The sequence below is a fragment of the Epinephelus lanceolatus genome, chromosome 17 (assembly GCF_041903045.1).
Source record: "Epinephelus lanceolatus isolate andai-2023 chromosome 17, ASM4190304v1, whole genome shotgun sequence".
NCBI classification, from domain to species: domain Eukaryota; kingdom Metazoa; phylum Chordata; class Actinopteri; order Perciformes; family Serranidae; genus Epinephelus; species Epinephelus lanceolatus.
Window position 1 is genome coordinate 39,874,404 of NC_135750.1, and position 14,687 is coordinate 39,889,090.

Consider the following 14,687-nt stretch of genomic DNA (forward strand, 5'->3'; position numbering starts at 1 on the left):
AAGACTGTGCGTTGTTACCCAAACAACAAGCCTTGGGTAACAAAGGACATCAAAGCCGTACTCAACCTGAAGAAGAGGGCTTTCAGAGGTGGCAACAGGGAGGAGCTGAGGGACATTCAGAGGGAGCTGAGTGCAAAGATCAATGAGGCTAAGGACGGCTACAGGAGGAAGCTGGAGAGGAAACTCCAGCAGAATAACATGAGGGAGGTCTGGAGTGGTATGAGGACCATCACCGGTTACAGACCAACTAGCAGTGGAGCTGATGGTAGTGTGGCTAGGGCCAATGAGTTAAATCTGTTCTTCAATAGGTTTGACACTGCTGCCCCGGCCCCTGTTGGCTCTCCTGCTGACTGTCTCCAGCCACCACCACTTCTGACCCCCCCTCCTCCTCCTGATAGCACCTCATCCAACTTGGTGAGCCCCTCACACCCATCCCCCACTCCTCACACCTCTTCTGGCTCCCACGCTACCTGCCCTCCTCTCACTTTGGACTCCAACTCTCCCCCTCCTCAACCTGCACTCTTTACACCTCTACATGTTAGGAGACAGCTGAGCAAACTCCCCGCTGGTAAGGCTGCAGGCCCTGATGGTGTCAGCTCACGGGTTCTCAGAGCCTGCGCCGAACAGCTCTGTGGAGTGCTTCATCGTGTCTTCAACATGAGCCTGTGCCTCCAGAGGGTCCCTGTGATATGGAAGACGTCCTGCCTCGTTCCAGTGCCAAAGACGCCGCAGCCCAGCGGTCTCTCGGACTACCGACCGGTGGCACTGACGTCACATATCATGAAGACCCTGGAGAGACTTGTCCTGGAGCAGCTCAGGCCTATGGTCAGGCCGCACCTGGATCCCCTCCAGTTCGCCGACCAGCCCCGGATTGGAGTTGAGGATGCCCTCATTTACCTGCTGAACCGCGTCTATGCCCACCTGGACAAGCCGGGGAGCACTGTGAGGGTCACGTTCTTTGACTTCTCCAGTGCTTTCAATACCATCAGGCCTGCTCTACTGGGTGACAAGCTGACGGCGATGCTGGTGAATCCCCCCCTTGTGTCCTGGGTTGTGGATTACCTCACTGGCCGACCACAGTACATGCGCTTGCGGCACTGTGTGTCAGACACAGTGGTCAGCAATACCGGGGCCCCACAAGGTACTGTCCTCTCTCCTTTCCTCTTCACCCTTTACACCACTGACTTCAGCTACCAGACAGAGTCTTGTCATCTTCAGAAGTTTTCTGATGACTCTGCTATAGTTGGATGTATCAGCAAGGGTGAGGAGGCTGAATACAGGGCTGTGGTGAATAACTTTGTCTCATGGTGTGAGCTGAACCACCTGCAGCTCAACACAACAAAGACAAAAGAGCTGGTGGTGGATCTGAGGAGAACGAGGACACCAGTGACCCCAATTTCCATCCTGGGGCATAACGTGGACATCGTAGAACACTACAAGTATCTGGGTGTGTTCATTGACAATAAACTGGACTGGACTAAGAACACTGAAGTCCTTTACAAGAAGGGACAGAGCCGCCTCTATTTTCTGAGGAGGCTCCGCTCCTTTAACATCTGCCAGACTATGCTGAGGATGTTTTATGAGTCTGTGGTGGCCAGTGCTATTCTGTTTGCTGTGGTGTGCTGGGGCAGCAGACTGAGAGTAGCTGATGCAAACAGACTCAACAAGCTGATCAGAAAGGCCAGTGACGTTGTGGGGGTGGAGCTGGACCCTTTGACAGCAGTGTCAGACAGGAGGATGCTGTCGAAGGTGTGGGCGATACTTCAGCATGGCTCTCACCCTCTCCACAACGCTCTGGTCGAACAGAGGAGCACCTTCAGCCAGAGACTGATTGCTCCTAAATGCACCACTGAGCGCCACAGGAAGTCATTCCATTCTTACCTGTAGCCATTAAACTGTACAACTCCTCCCTCTGATGATCGGACTCTTTTGGCTATTTATAAAGCAAAACACACAATATAATTACTCATTCTTATTTCATTTATAACGCTACAACCATTTCATTGTATATTGTATATATTTCAGATTGTCTACTTTACTATTTTATTATTTATTTTATTTTATTGTCTACTTTAATATTTTATTTTATTTTATTTTAATGTCTACTTTAATATTTTATTTTATTTTATTTTATTTTAATGTCTAATATTTTATTTTATTTATTTCATTGTCTATTTTAGTATCTTATTTATCATCTTTATCTCTTGTTTCCATTCATGCTGTATTTCTATTTCTACTTTGCACGGAGCATTGGAACAAAAACAATTTTCCCCCGGGGATTAACAAAGTATTCTGAATCTGAATCTGAATCTGAAGTCTGCAGTTTGAAAGAAAGACTGAATAAGCAAGAAATAAAAAAAAATGTAACCACACTAACATTTTTACAGATATCCCTGCTACTTTCTGCTATATTATAACCTGTTTTCTCTGTCTCTGTCTCTGTCTCTCTCTCTCTCTCCCTCTCTCTGTCTCATTGTGTCATACAGTTTACTGTTAATTTATTATGTTGATCTGTTCTGTACGACATCTATTGCTCGTCTGTCCGTCCTGGAAGAGGGATCCCTCTTCCTGAGGTTTCTACCGTTTTTTTCCCCCGTTAAAGGGTTTTGTGGGGAGTTTTTCCTTATCCGCTGTGAGGGTCATAAGGACAGAGGGATGTCGTATGCTGTAAAGCCCTGTGAGGCAAATTGTGATTTGTGATATTGGGCTTTATAAATAAAATTGATTGACTGATTGATTTTCCAGCCTGTCTGAGATGTAGAATGTGACATAACACACAGAGGCATACTCATCTGCTGCAGAGTGGTGTACACAGCGCTGGTCTGCTGACAATGGGAAAGGAGTCTACATTTTTGTTTCCTGCAGCCTATGCATAACAAGCACTGACTGTGCATGCACTTTTTCTTGTTCCACATTCTGGTCCAGTCCAAAACACTATGGTCAAGCTGGATATTTGACAAACATTCATTCCAGACCCAGTCGCAGCTTCTTAGTTTCAATTTTAACCAGATGTCAGCAGTAGAAAGACACCTTCCAGCCCTCCTGTTTACTGCCATGGCTTAAATGGACTGTCAGTTGTATTATTAATAGAACCATTTGTGTATTCATTTGTCTGCAGACATTCAATGCATAAAGTATGTCTGTGCCTTATGATGTCATATGCAAAGAAGCCATTGTATTAGGTGCAATAATACTAAGGCCACTCTGTAATACTAAATTGTGAAAGTGTGAATAAGATGTGAAACTTGTTTCAGGGCCTGTTAAATTTTGATACCCATTGAAGCAGGGCATACGGTTTCTATTTCTTATTAGATGATATATGAATGGACATTCCTGTTAAAGCTGCAGTAGGTAGAAAGCCTGAAAACAGTTGATTTTTGAGTCTCATCTGAGTTAGGTTTCGTTTGTCTCCACCCTGAGCCCCTCCTACCAGACGAGCACGCGAGTATTTTATCCTACTTGGTTCTATTTCTCCCTCTCTGGGAGCCTCGGTTCTCCCTCAGAGGGCAGCAGCCCTCCCCATCCCTCCCTCGCGGCCCCGCACATACTCCCAAGCCCTTCCCCTCCCTCTGGGGCTCCGGGGAACCGAGTTCTGTCTTCCTTTTTTGGGTTGTTTAGCCGTATAGGCAGTTGTAGCCAATGCTGGAATAGCTATTTTACCTGGTGCACTGTTCACCATTGCCGCTTGCTCTCCCCTTCTGCTGGTGGCACGGGAACGCACATATGCAGTAGAACAGCCAATAGGAACGCAGTGGTCTGAGCTGACCTTTGATTGGTTGATGCACATCGGCACGATACTGATTCTTTAGAGGTTGAACACAGAGCCATGGTGAAGTGCCTGGTCCCAAGTGATTGATTGATTGATTGATTATTTTTATTTACGTGTCATGCACAAAGTGCCCAACCCTCATGGGTTTATAAGACACCAAAAAAAAGTACAGTTGCAGTGTACATTATTATTATTTATTTATTTATTTATTTATTTTATTTCATACATAATTACAGCCCCTTTTACGGCTCAGACTTTAAACAGAATATTCCGCCTTCTCTCCCACGCTTTACAAATAAAATCTGCAACAAAAAAGATTCCCTTTCTAAAACACAACTCAAGTTTGTCATACTCGTCCAGCCAAAAGAAATCAGCATAAATAGAGGACATTTTAATAAAAAGTACATCCCTCAAGTCCTTGTAAACAAAACAGTAAAACAGAAAATGGATCTCACTCTGAATTTCACTGAGCTCACACACCTGACAAAGTCTGTCCTCCTCTGGAATGGCATTAAACCTGCCGGTCTCTAAAGCCAAGGGTAATGTTCCTGAACGTAACTGTGCACATAATGATCTTTGTCTTTTGTTTAAATTATACTTCACATACATTTCAACATCATAACAGTTTTTTATGAGACAGTAAGTTCGTAATTTTGGTTTATACCATATATCGACAGACCACTTTTCCTTATACTTGAGAAACATATTATTCTTTAACTCCCGAATATTACAAAGTAACCTGTTATGAAAGATAAATGAAAAATCATTCAAATTAAATAAGGATTTCATCTCGTTAGCCCAGGGATGACCATGTAAAATGTCCCAGATAAAAATCTTTTTAGTGAGTCTCTGATCTGACATCCTTACAAGTCTATTCCACAGTCGAAGCATTTCACATTTATGTCTGATGTTTGGAGGTTCCCATCCCATAGCTCTACAAATAGCTAAAACTGAAGTTAATTTATGCAATCCTAAAAAAGATCGAATAGCTCTATAGTGCACAGCATTACAACTTGAGTATTCCCGGAAACCCCAAACACCAGAAGCATAATCAGACACAGGACAAACACATGAACTGTAGAGCTGTGTATAAGTATGAAATCCCAGATTACCACAGTATTTGACTTTATTAAGCACAGATCCCAAGGCTCTACCTGCTGACTGAGATAACACACTAACAGCATCTCTAAATGTCATGTGCTCATCCAGTGTCATACCAAAATATTTATATTGATCAGTATATGACAGCACTATTGAACCAAGATTAAAAACAACTGGACTTCTAGACAGCGATTTTCGCTTAAAGTGTACTATTTGTGTTTTGTCTTCATTAACCACCAATCTCCGTTTCCAGCACCATTCCACCACAATGTCTGGCATAAACTGCAGATCTTTTTTGTGTTCCGCCATTAAAACTACGTCATCCGCATATAATAATATTCCTACAGTTTGATCTTCAACTTTAACTCCCAAATTACATGCTTTAATTTGAAGAGCTAAATCATTTACATAAATGGAGAACAATGTTGGAGACAAAACATCTCCCTGCTTCACACCAAATTTTTGAAGAAACCATCCAGTTGTATATTCATTAACCTGAACACAGGCAACAGGTGCTTGATAAAGAGACTTGATGGCATAATAAAACTTTCCGTTAACACCAGAATTTAACAACCTATACTGAAGAAGTTCCCTATTAATCCAGTTGAAAGCCTTTTTAAAATCAATAAATCAAACAAAAGTGGACTTATTCAACTTAATTCTTGCACGTATAATGGAAGTTACTGCATATATATGATCAATACATGCTCTGGATTGTCTAAACCCGTTTTGCTCATCTACAAGCAAACCTGTCCTCTCAAGATGGTCTACAAGTCTGTTATTTAAAAGTGAAGAGTACAATTTATAGACACAGCTAATGAGGCTTATTCCCCTGTAGCTGAGTGGCAGTTTGGGATCATTTTTTGAAGACTTTGGAATAGGTTTAATAACAGTCTTGTGCCACTGTGTCGGAATAATGCCACTGTCAAAACAGGACTGAAATAACTCATATAACACATCAAACAATCTCGCCGACTTTAACATTTCATTCAAAATTTCATCAATTCCAGAGGCTTTTTTCCGTTTGCATTTATCCACAACATTTTTTACCTCTTCAACAGAGAAATTTGCATTCAAAAATGAGTTACAATTATTTACATCAACTCTCATTTCAGTTTCCATAACCTCATTTATACTAGTTACTTCACTGAAAAAAGTATCATCAAAAGAACTTTTGCAACCACAAAATAGATCTGTGAAGTCTTTTTCCCACTTTTGTAATACTACTCCTAAAACAGAACTATATTCACCATTCTCAAGTTTAACCTCCATGGGTATTTCCCTAGACTTTCTGGGACCCAATCTATTGATTTCATTCCAGAACTTTTGGGGGTTATGGGTTTGTAAATAATCAATATGCAATGACAGACCTCTATTAAAACTGCGTTTCACTGTGCGTAACCTTTTATCAAAATTAGTTTGGCTTTTCTTAAATTCTATCTTCAGCCCTTCCCTCAGATTTTTGTTTTTGCATCTTAGAAATCTTTTCTCTGCTGTTCTTAGATTGTCCCATGGGGTCTGCAAATCTTGATTCCAGTAGGGTTTGTAGATTTTACTAAAACCTTTATGAGGATTACATTTCTTTTTAACACATTTATTCAATTCTAAATGGACACAGCCACACAATCTATCATATCAGGCATCCAGACTCCTTTGATTATTTTTAATACCTCCCAGTTGCACACTTAAGTTAAGCAAAATGTCGTTACATTGGCTAGAGGATAAAAATGAATCAGGGAGATGTTTTTGTGTTACTGCTTTTATAGTGTGTGGTAGATATAAGTCATCCTCAACAAAGCGTGGTCTTACTTGAACCTTTAACCATAATAATGAATGATCGGGTAATTTACATCTATCACCCAGTAGAGAAAATCCCAAGTAATAGCTGTGACTGTGGCCAGTATAAACAAATAAAGGCTGGTTAAAAAAAAAGAAAAGAAAAGAAAATGAGAAGCTTTAGGAGGGACTGAATTACTTATCGCCCACTACAACACCAACATAATAAATCCAGTATAATGTTCCATTAGTACAACAGCAGGGACATGTATGATGCTCCCACTTTTTGTTTTGATTGAAATACTGTTTCCATTTACCTATTCACTGTGAAGCTATTGTTAATGTAACTTGATGCTTGTTCACATTAAAAGCCTAATAATAAAGGGAAGGCTGGAAGACTTTTAATGTGAAAACTCTACAGAAAGTGTTGAGTTTCATCCAAAGTGGTAGTGACTAGACTGAATGAATACTATTGTTTTACTGATATAATCTCAGTGCTGTGGAACTATACCTGTTTTCTTGATATAATGAATATATCAAGACAACAGAAATGAAATGAAGATTTGAATTTGCATCAACTGGGGAGCAGAGGAAATTAGGAATAAAGCCTGTCTCCAATATAAACCTGTTGTAGGCCAGTTTTTTTCCTCTCACTAAGGCAAATAACTCTCAATTATTGATTATTATTATTATTATTATTATGCTCAAAAATGTGCCTCTGTCCCCTAAAATGTCTGACCTTGACTATACTGACTCATGCACAGTATGTCACTAGAGAGTTGTTTTTATGTTCTTCTACTGAAGGGGACCATGTCTGTACACTTCCCACAAGAGATTCAAATGTATGCTGAGTAGCTCGATTAGATTATTACGTCACAAATATAAAAGCGAATTGCTGTCTAAAGCTGAAGCACACCAGTGGCGCCGCTGCGCAGTGCATCATGTGACGTGCATCGAGTGCCGCCCCTAGCAAACACTGGACACATCGTGCTGCAGCTTGTAAACTTGTAGAAGCTATTACTACTTTTACTGAAAGATCTGTACTTCCTCCACTTTTGCATTAGCTTAAAATCACAAGCACCAAGCACCAAGCCGTGTGATGACCCTATTGAAATGCAAGGAATTATTATGCTTACCTGAAATAAATTGCCTTTGGGAGGGACTTAACATACTCAAAAACTCATGAAACTTATCAGAGGTGGTAAAAACATTGGATTTTTTAGGGGTTTCATTCATCAGGTTGGAAAGAAATCACTCAGTAGCGCCCCCTACAAAATTTCAACAAAACAGCCCCTGTAGGTGGTTTTACTCACATGTGAATTTAATTTCCATTTTGAATTTACTTTGCAAATTTGGTGCATTTTTGGCCATTTCCAGGGGTCGTAAATGAACGAACTCGTCCTAGAGATTTAATCCGATCAACTTCAAACCTTGGTCTGTCCCACTGAAAGACCGTGAAGAAGAAAAGTTATTACAAGCTTGAGTTTTCCTCACTCCATGTGACAGTGGCAAGGCGCCAAACTTACAGTAGGGGTACTGCCACATAACAGGAAGTAGTTTATAACTCCAGCATACATGGTCCAATCTTCCCCAAACTTCACAGGATAGATGACAGTCCTGCCAAAGACTTATTTACATGTTACAGTTTTTCTAAATTGTTTACACACAAGTACTGGTACTTGAGACACAATGACCACAACATGTAACTCATGCACCAACCCCCTGAACCAATTCTGCTAAACTGCAAGCACAATTCCTGCTTTACACTGAAATTGCAGTTCTAAAACACATTTTTTTTCAAAACACTACACACAATTCTCTGCATTTGGCACAATTTTCATGAAGAAAATCTCTTGTTTTCACAAGGAACACACTGTCATTCAAAATTCTAAAGTTAATTGCCCTACTATGCACACTGACTCATCACATGGGCAAACACCTGTCACACAGTTTTACAATTAGCAATCAGAGCTTTAGCATAAAAGGGCAACAGGTGAGCTTTTCTGTTTTGGAGCAATGGATGCCAACATTAGAAACAGAGGCAGAGCCAGAGCCAGAGGAGTGAGAGTAAGAGGAGGAGGACGGGGAGGACGAGGATGAGGAAGGCCAAGGACCGTAATCTCTGATGAGATCCGAGCCACTTTTTCTGCCCGGAGATGGAAAGTGTATGACCGAAATCCACAAACACGTGTACCCCTTCTCCAAGCTATGGAAGACGCATGTGGAGATATAGCAATTGATGCTTTTCATGGCTGGATTCGCCATGCTAGGCGATATTTCCCCCACTGCTTGGCCAGGGAAAACATTGCAATAGCAATTGATGCTTTTCATGGCTGGATTCGCCATGCTAGGCGATATTTCCCCCACTGCTTGGCCAGGGAAAACATTGCTTGTGATGTGGATGAGGTGCTGTGGCCAGACCGAAACAGAAGAGAGGATGCAGCATAGTTTTTTTTTTTCTGTAACTGTATAAAGTAAATTCTTCTGTTGTTTTGTATGTAGACCACTGTATGTGCAACTTTGTGTTGGTTGGAATGTACACTGTATACATTGTTTTTGTGGGAAAAATAACATATATTTGTTACCGTGTATTTGTGTGTTCTGAGTATAAAAACAATATTCTAAAATATTTTACAACACACTTATGTATGTACTGTCTGTAGTAAGTGTAACAATGAACAAAAAAAAAGGCCTAAGTCATTATGATGAATGGAGAAGAAGTGTTTTCCATTCATCATAGTGTTTTACATTGAGCACATCAGTGTTCAACTGGTTCTTATAAATGTCTATTCATATGATGGTTTGTGTGTGTCATTTGAAAACAAAATACCATTTTGAGAAGAAATAACATTGTTTTGAATGTAAAGTTTCATTTTGCAGGAGAATTGAGGGGTTTTGCCAATTGTGTGTGTGTTTTTTGATTTGTGTGTAGAGTTCTGAGAGTATGAGGCATGCTTTCAGAAAATGTGTGTAAACAATCGAGAAAAACTGTAATAATTAGTGATAGTTATAGTGTCCCCTACTGGTAACAAGAAATGACATGCTTTATCCTTTGATGTATATCTCCTACAAAATTGACCAGATCCACCTCAAACTTGGTCAAAAAAGCCATAGGACCTCCATTATGCTTTATAGTGGAAACGCCAAAACACAACAATTGGCATTAACTTAAGTGTACTTGTTTCATTCTGCCTGAAACTTCACACACTCCTTAATAGTCTAGGCTTGGACACGTGATATGAGTTTCGTCAATGGGCGTGGTAAAATTGCTTGGCCACGCCCTTTAAAAAGCAGCCCCCACGGCATGTTTCACCAACATGCATGGAAATTGGTACACATGTGTATCATGCCTAGATGCACAAAAAAGTCTCTTGGACCCATTGCCTAAACCCAACATGAAGTCGGCCATTTTGAACTCCATGGTCAGTTTTGGCGTTTCCCATGTATTATATTTTATCAAACTAGTCCTAGAGATTTTATCCGATGGACTTCAAATCTTGTTCTGTCCCACCAATAGACCTTGAAGAAGAAAAGTTATCACAAGCTTGAGTTTTCATCAGTCCGTGTGACCTTGACAAGGCGCCAAACTTAGGGGTACCGCCACATAACAGGAAGTAGTTTATAACTCGAGTTATAAACTACTTCCTGTTATGTATGCTCGATCCAGCATACATGGTCCAATCTTCCCCAATCCCCACCTTTATGCCAATATTTGGTATTACACATCTCTCCACCTACTGGCAACAGGAAGTACATCTTTTCAGGCACTTTTTTGTATTTACCTGAAATTTACATACTGTGGTCTATATTTGATGTATAAAAACATGACGTATCATTCAGGCGTACTCCAGCTCCCTCTAGGAGAAAGAGAAAATGATACAAAATATGAAATATGTCATTCCAGCACTCTATCAAGTATATGCCAACTCACTCCTGCATGCCGTGTCTGACTTTGACGGAAATGAAGTGTTGCGTCAGCCGGCGTGTTGCTAGCACCCCTGTGTTGTGCAGAGGTGTGGGGGCCCATTCATTGCTGCTTGCAGCTTTAATTAAACCCCAAAAACACCCAAAAAGCCGGCCTCCAGAGCTATGACTCACGAGGCAATGTCTTCTTGGCCATTGTTTTTATAATGACGGGATTGTGGGTCATTTAGCTCAAGCTATTTCTTGACCTCAACAATGACTCTTTCCTCATCCATTCTTTGTCACGCATGAGACACAGCAACAGCTACAGAGTCTTTTTTATACATCCATGGTGAGAAGAGGAGTCGAGCTGCCGTAGCTGCAGGAAAAACAGAGCTGCTACAGGAGCTGGCATGTACAAGCAGAGAACAAGTGGGGGAAAAATGCATTTAATTCTGGGGGTGGCAAGATAGGAAATAGGGCAGAGGCATAAAGTGCCATGGGGCAGCGCATCCAGGGGTGACAATGCACGTCTAGCTGCCGCCGCTTTGGGGTTGTGCATTGAAAATAATAGGGGCGTATTTTTTGACACACAGAATTTGTCACTAGTGTGTTTTGGCATTAATACAGGAAACACATCGATGGGGCAACAGACTTAAACACAACTTTGGCAAAGAAACCTAAAACTTCCAACACAAAGCAGACTTGTCAGTACAGAGAGCAGAATTAGCATAGTGAAAGATTTGACAGCAGACATGGCTGGGTGTAAAACAGACCCTAGAACTTCCTTTCACTATCTACCAAAAACCTATGTAGCAGATACAATAAACGCTGTGTCAGCCACTGGCAGTAAGCCTACAAGCTACCAAGCTCACAATCAACATAAACAAATAAAAGATACCATTCTGATGCAACTGCTAGTCACTGATTATTTGTGCACACCAGACTCCTCATCTGAGTCTGGGTCCGACTGAGGCTCAAACATGTACAGTATGGCTGAATCACTTGAGTGTTCCTTTTAATGCTAAGGCTGGCCATCTTGAGCCTGGTAAGATCATCCTGATGACATGAGTTCATGAAAAGTGGAAAACAAAAGCATAATCTACCAGTGGCATTTTTACCTGGGATGGCAAAGGGATGTCTAGTGGTGGTCACAATGTATTGTAATTTTACATGCACAGTGCACAGATTTTTTTATGTGCATTAATATTCTACTAATACTAGGCTAAAACCTAAATTAATAGGCTACATGGATACACAAGAGTAATGATGGTCATTCCAACCTGGTCTCACTTCGGAGCTGTCGAATACCGGCGCTTGGTCAGTGACTTCCAGCGTCAGGCACTGACAAAAAACAGGGGTCCTTTCACGCTGGAATAATGTGCAACCAGTCGCCATTATTCTGAAACCGCACCTGGCGGTATCGGGGTGAAATACGGCCTGGCAACAACATAAGTTAAAGGGGTGAAAGTTCAAGCAGGGCGGGTGAGAGGGATGGTGGATGGGACACTGTCATCTCATCTAGCATTAACCTTGGTAGAAGCAAATATGCTGACTAAACAGTCACCCTGCACCAAGCTGGAAGCCACTGGCATGGCAGAAATTTTGGAGTGGCATCTGAGGTGGTCAATCAGATTGTAGGGCAGCACTAGCCACTGCTTGAAAACCATGTTTGTGGAAAGCAGTGTTGGGAAGCAGGGCCAAGGCCAAATCCAGAATTTTTCAGTTAAACTATTATGTGGAAAAACCATGTTGGACAAAAATATTAGTATAAGTTTCAACACTTTACTACTTGTCTGCAGGGGGTCTTTAAATAAAAACCAGTACCAAAAGCAGCTTTATTCTTTTTCTCTGAAGTTGCAATGTGTTGACTTCCACTTGCAGTTTAGCCAGCACAGTTGGGCTGGGGAAGTCCTAAATATATACGACTGTGACTGCTCTAATGCAAATAAGGTAGACCAAACCAGCAAATCTTCCTGAACCTTAAATAAGTTCTTTTTACCCAGTAATGCAATATAAAAATGGCACAAGGTCTGGTAATAATACTCTGGACAGTTTGATGGATATGCACTTGATAAAAACAAGACTTTTAATGGCTGACACATGAATCAAAACAGATTTGTATCCAAAATAAACCAGCAAAGCGTACTTGTTGCTCAGCACCCTCCTACTACCTAAAAAGTGCTTTTTGACACATCTCTCTACTTAATAAGGCTGTTGGCTAAAAAGTAAATCTCACACAATGCGCTTGCAACCACAGATCAATAACAACTTTGGTTTGCTCCGGTACAACTGCTAAGAGGACACAGAACAGTGAAGACTGAATGCGAGACATTCACATGGAAATATCTTGGCTGTTTTGTTTCATTGCTGTTTTATTTTCTTCTGTGTTCCTTTTTTTGTACAACAAAATAGATCCTTTGTAAGGTTAACCTGCATGGTTGGTGTCCTGTTAATCATAATCGTCATATTCTGGATCCACGTCTTCACCCTGGTAGTAAGTCCCCTGTGTGGAGTAGGACCTCGTCTTCATTGAACAGTTGGTGTCCATCAAAATAGCCTGAAAAGACAATTGTAGGGAAAGTGTTGTTTCTGCCACAGCATGTGTCAAAGTTCCTTGATTGAATTCCTTTTTGTTAGCGAGTAAAACCCAGACCCCCCTTTTTTTTTTATTTCAGTTATCCAGGTAACAGCATAGCATATAATTCTTTTCATGTGACAAGTTTCATTCAGGGTAGTTTAAAGTCATTATGACATAATACATTTAAGGCAGTTATGTTTTGTGTCATTAAAGCCCCCATGTGTACAATTTGATAACTACTTGTGGTAGAAGAAAACTAGAATTATCAACTCTTGGTTGTATGCCTCCATCAACCACTCAAGTTAAAGTTTACATCCATATCTATCCAATTCATATATGTAGTGAGGACTTTGAAGGAATTTAATAAAAGGTATTAAAAGAGCAGTGTGAGAGATGTAGGGAGATTTAGTGGTGTTTAGAGGTGAAGATTGCAGACTTCAACCAGCTGAAACTTAGCCTGATTAGAATTCCTTCAGTGTTCATTGTTCAAGAGCCAGATAATCCATAAAGGTCACTTCTACTTCAAAAGGAAAAGGAACAAAAAGGAACAAGGTATTAAAATGGTATAAACACTGAATAAAGCAGTTTGATCTCCCCACCCTGTAGTTACATCATAACTATGGGAACCCCATGGAAAAGAACAGTGGGCAATGGGCATTGTCCCTAGTTGCGAACAGATCGGCCACTGCTCTGCCAAAGCGGTGCCAGATCTCCCTGATCACCTCCGGGTGCAGCCTCCAGTCCCTTGGACTTGGGCCTTCCCTGGAGAGTAGGTCCACCTCCTGATTCACCAATCCGGGCACATGCATGGCCCTGATGGACAGGAACCATGTCTATGCCAAGGTACACAGCCTGTGTGCTATTCTGCAGAGGTTTGGGGAGCTCAGACACCCTTGCCTGTTGACATATGCTGCTGCCACTGTGCTGTCGGTTCTCACTAGCACGTTGCGGCCTTGCAGACTCAGGGGAAAATGCTGGCTCTCAGTTCTAGAGCATTGATATGCCGGCCCTTTCAGCGGGCGCTCCAGACCCCACTGGTGCCTCTGCCCTCATGGAGTGCGCCCCACCCCTCCAGGGACGCAACCGTAGAGAGCACTTGGCGCTGCAGTAATGGACCAAGCACACTCCCCCTTGAGATGTTGGCTGGGTCCTGCCACCACCTGAGGTCTGCAGAAAGCTGCACAGTGATGAGCACTGCTGCCTGCAACTGTCTCTGCAGACACAGGGCTGAAGAGATGCCTCTAAACTGGACGCATGTGTAGAAGGGCCAATGGCACCACTCGTACGGAGGCTGCCATAAGACCCAAGAGGCAGAGACACAGCTGCCGCGTGGCCCTGGCACCTAGCTGAAAATGACAGAGGCAGGTCCTGATTGAAACCTACCTCTCCCGTGACAGCATCACTGACCCAGCTCTGGCATCCAGCCACATGCATAGAGACTGAGTGGCCTGTGCAGGTTGGACTGCACTTTTTCTTGTGAATGTGATCCAACAGCACAGACACATGATGGCAGCACTGCTCCTCTGTCTGTGCACATACAGTACAGGCCAAAAGTTT

General features: G+C 41.9%; 1 protein-coding gene across 2 annotated transcripts in view; it reads right to left on the reverse strand.

Moving 5' to 3' along the window:
• The window catches only part of slc18a2 (solute carrier family 18 member 2), a 170,676-nt gene that overhangs the window by 57,666 nt on the left and 98,323 nt on the right, over window positions 1–14,687 (reverse strand). Inside the window, exon 16 of one of the 2 annotated variants that reach the window (XM_078176169.1) lies at window positions 12,983–13,109. In XM_078176169.1, coding sequence (XP_078032295.1) covers window positions 13,002–13,109 — 108 coding nt within the window. In that variant the 3' untranslated portion in view covers window positions 12,983–13,001. Of the gene's footprint in view, window positions 1–12,604; window positions 13,110–14,687 lie in introns of those variants that run through there. The other variant, XM_033613456.2, reaches the window with a different exon arrangement.